Source organism: Chelmon rostratus, chromosome 16 (genome assembly GCF_017976325.1).
Source record: "Chelmon rostratus isolate fCheRos1 chromosome 16, fCheRos1.pri, whole genome shotgun sequence".
NCBI lineage: Eukaryota > Metazoa > Chordata > Actinopteri > Chaetodontiformes > Chaetodontidae > Chelmon > Chelmon rostratus.
The window spans coordinates 18903857-18907349 of record NC_055673.1 but is presented as its reverse complement, the minus strand read 5'-3'; the positions used below and the strand labels follow the sequence as shown (position 1 = coordinate 18907349).

The 3493-nt window shown below is 37.4% G+C and overlaps 1 protein-coding gene across 1 annotated transcript; it reads right to left on the bottom strand.

Annotated features, from left to right (window-relative positions):
- Nucleotides 1-534: 534 nt before the first annotated feature.
- On the bottom strand, nt 535-2942 carry med10 (mediator complex subunit 10). Its single transcript, XM_041955653.1, has 4 exons — nt 2701-2942; nt 2530-2613; nt 1828-1930; nt 535-1342 (listed from the first exon to the last, which is right to left on the bottom strand). The coding sequence occupies exons 1-4, from the start codon at nt 2820-2822 to the stop codon at nt 1247-1249; spliced, it is 405 nt and encodes a 134-aa protein (XP_041811587.1). The 5' UTR covers nt 2823-2942; the 3' UTR covers nt 535-1246.
- Between the last annotated feature and the right edge of the window lie 551 nt (nt 2943-3493).

Below are 3493 nucleotides of genomic sequence, written 5' to 3'. Positions count from 1 at the left end.
ATCATGTTCATGCAGGTCATGTCTGCAGGTGACCTACTAATGCATTCACCCAGGTTTCAGTTGTCTGTTAATCATTACCTTTTTCTTAGGGAATTACTAGCACTAGTTTCAGCAGTTGTCAGTGGTGTTATTCTATTGTTTTTGAGCATGTTTTCATCTCTCAAAATAATACTTTAGGGAAAACATGTACTCAAGTACATGAATACTGACATGACATTTCAAATTGCACAAAATATCAACCTTCAAAAAGATGAATATAAGTCGAATCTATTGTATATCTATAATATAGTTTAACATTAATATTTCACATTCACTTGAGGTGACTGTATGCAATTTTTCTGGGTGGTTGTCAGCAAATACTATATCACATTCTACTAATGATGTATTATTTTGTACTGTGCAGTCTGTACATTTATTGTCTTATATTGTATAACTCATTACGTAAAACTAAAGCAGACAAACTTCCCAAGTGACTTGTCTGAATAAGTATTGTCTTTCCATCACTGCAATGAAACAGACAGAACACAGCATCAGTCCGACAAGGATCGTTTAATAACAAAAATTATAATACAAACAAGTTACAAATAAAGAGAGGACTCATTTCTGACCACGTCAAGTGATCAGGCACAGAATTACCATCAAAGAACATTTGCATTCAATAATCATGGCCATTGGAAACCTGAGCTTGGTACAAAATGTCATGAACTGTGTGTGGTGCAAATGTATGTTGCACAATGATGAGGAAGCATTACAAAAGGGGAGCGTCAGTATAAATATAGTGTATGTACAACCAATGGAGTAAATTCCTTAATGCAGAATCAGACAGGCGCCTGGTAGCTCTTGAACATTTTCCTCTGTACAGACGGGAGTTGGAGAAATCGCTCCTGCTGCTTACTCGGTGTCCACGCTTCAGCGGGGACATTAAAACCAAAATGTGTCTCCTGGCAACATAAAATGATTTGTTTCTCCTCTCTGCTTCGCCCTTGCTGTTGATTTGTAATTCTTTAAATGAAGTTTGAATGTAGGTAAAAGGAAAGGATTGGCTGAGTCAGGGTGCCCAGCAGAAAGAAAACCTTCTCCTTCGGGGTACTAGTCAGCAACAACATTGCAATATTTACGGAAAATAATATTGTTTTATTATCATATTCTGCTGGCAACCACTGAGGATCCTGCTCGGTCCAATTCCATTCAGGCTTTCATTTCAAGAGTCACAGGTTGAAGGTCAGGGGTCATGGTGCAGCAGTCACTAGGAGGGAGCATCCTCTCCGTGTATAGCCTTATACTTGGACATCTCCTCTGGGAAGACTTTGCTGAGCTCTGAGATTAGAAGGCTCTTGAATTTCTGCAATGACGGAAAGTACGACAGTGGAGTTTGGTTTATTACTGACTTACAACTACTTGCAATTTAATATAGAAGTCTATCCTGCATGTTTTTGCCAATAGCTACTTAAGATCTGATCAGTACAATCGGCCATGTGGCCATTACAAAATAACAAAGAAATTTAGACACAACATATATATTGTAGAATAAACATATGAATTGACTGATTGTGAAGCAGAGCTTCTACTGAACCACAAAAAGATTTAAGCATTGTGTCCAAAGACAATTAATTTACCATCAATAAAGATGGGTTTATTAGCAGATGGCTGTCTTGAGTACATGACTCTTCGTATAAAGAAGATGATCCTTGAAAGAGAAGGTTTTATCTTTTTAAGAATTCCTAAATATGCTCGGAAGCATTTAATCAGTGAAATAGCTCACTGGCACTGTTTATTCTTGCAATGTCACTGGTGAAGTATCTCAATGACCCTGGCATTATCTCTCACCGTCATGGTGTCAATCTTCCCTTTGACCTGCTCGTTCCTTGCCAAGGCTCTCTCCAGACATTCCTTGGTGTACAGCTGAGGGTTTCGACCTTGGTCAATGTATCTACAAACATAAGGCATAACATCAGTCGAGGACACTGTGATGAAGCTATGAAGTACAAACAAGGCACTGTTAATTCCATTTGTCAGCTTTGGTAAGTTGGCATTGTTTCTTGGCAAAGACAAAGTCCATAATATATGAGACTCCAGAGTTTTTTGCATTTGATATATGATTCACTTATTTCAGCAAAAGCTTTGTTTGCTTATTTTCTATTATTCCAGCAATCCTTCACCTAAATACAGTAACATTACACTATGAAGAGTGGCAACAAAAACAGTAAACCAATTCTTGACAATGTTACTTTAATATGTGTGTTTACCGAATGTTAAAATGGAGTTCAACAATACAGAATAACCTAACATGAGGCATGTAACGTCAACACTTTTGCGGACAAGGAATGACAATACAAAATCGTATGATTTTTGAATGGGGTTTGGCTTGACGTTAAATCAAAGAGGCATGTATTCTCTTAACACAAGAAATACGTGTATTCACAGCAATACAGCAATGACAGAGAGCAGTAGATGTGTAAATGTTAAATAAGATTATGTTATAAAGCCGGACAGACACAAAAATATAACAGCCAATCTTTCTGGACTTACTCGAAGACCTCCAGCGGTACGTTGATCTCGTGAAGCTGCTGACGGCACTTCTCGATGTCTTGTAGTCCAGATATCATGAAATTTCTGACAAGAAAAAGCAATAGACGGGATAAACAAATACTTATTTGCAGATTGGTGTCGTTAGAACTTTCTTAATAAGACATGACTCACAGTTTTTGGTTGAGTCCTGCTTGGCTGCTAGGCTGGAAGTCGCTGACGATGATTCCCAACTGTCGGATATTCTCGATAAATTTCTCCAGATGCTCCTCCAGGTTATCAAATTTTTCAGCCATCTTAATCAACTGTTACTTCACCACTGAAAATAAATAGAATTTCTCAGTTTAGAAGAATCCTTTAATCAAATAATCGCTGTTTACTGTCAGCCACCAACTCTACGACAGCCACAGCGCCACAGAGCTTTACGGCAATAAAAGAGCCAATCGGTTTGGGTACTGTTTTGCTACCATGGTAACAACCAATGAGGGGATGTCGTTAACTGATATAGTGTCGTGCTGCCCGTTAGGAAGAGACTTCTTTGTCAAGACCGTAAAATGAATCTCTATTTAAACCGGTATTGTACAGTTACTATAACAAATATAAATGCCCCGTTTATTTAAGTCTTACTGAGAATGTATATTATTTCATATGGAATATATATATTTGTATTATAAATTTGTTATGGTGGTTTGTCATAAAAAAATCGTAAAATTGTACAAAAGCCAACTTGTCTCCAATATGATTATATGCGCTTTTAGCCGAAATAAGTACAGACAGCACAGTGTTTCCTTAGTGCTGATTTAGAAATTGTGCTGCTTCATATCATTCTGCTTCTATGAAAATACTTTTAAAATGTTATTCTTCTGTTTCTAATGTCTGTATTCACTTTCTGAATATGGCCTGCGGATGAAATCATATAGGGCAATGAGGGATGGGCTTTTCAGTTAATTCTCGTCAGAGCTGTATG

Bases quoted from the DNA above. Each gene is read 5' to 3' on its own strand.
- med10 (XM_041955653.1), bottom strand. From the start codon at position 2,822: ATGGCTGAAAAATTTGATAACCTGGAGGAGCATCTGGAGAAATTTATC. The intron at 2,614-2,700 runs GTGAGTCATGTC...TTTTCTTGTCAG, and splicing joins GCAGGACTCAACCAAAAACT to AAATTTCATGATATCTGGAC. The intron at 1,931-2,529 runs GTAAGTCCAGAA...TTATGTTTGTAG, and splicing joins GTACCGCTGGAGGTCTTCGA to ATACATTGACCAAGGTCGAA.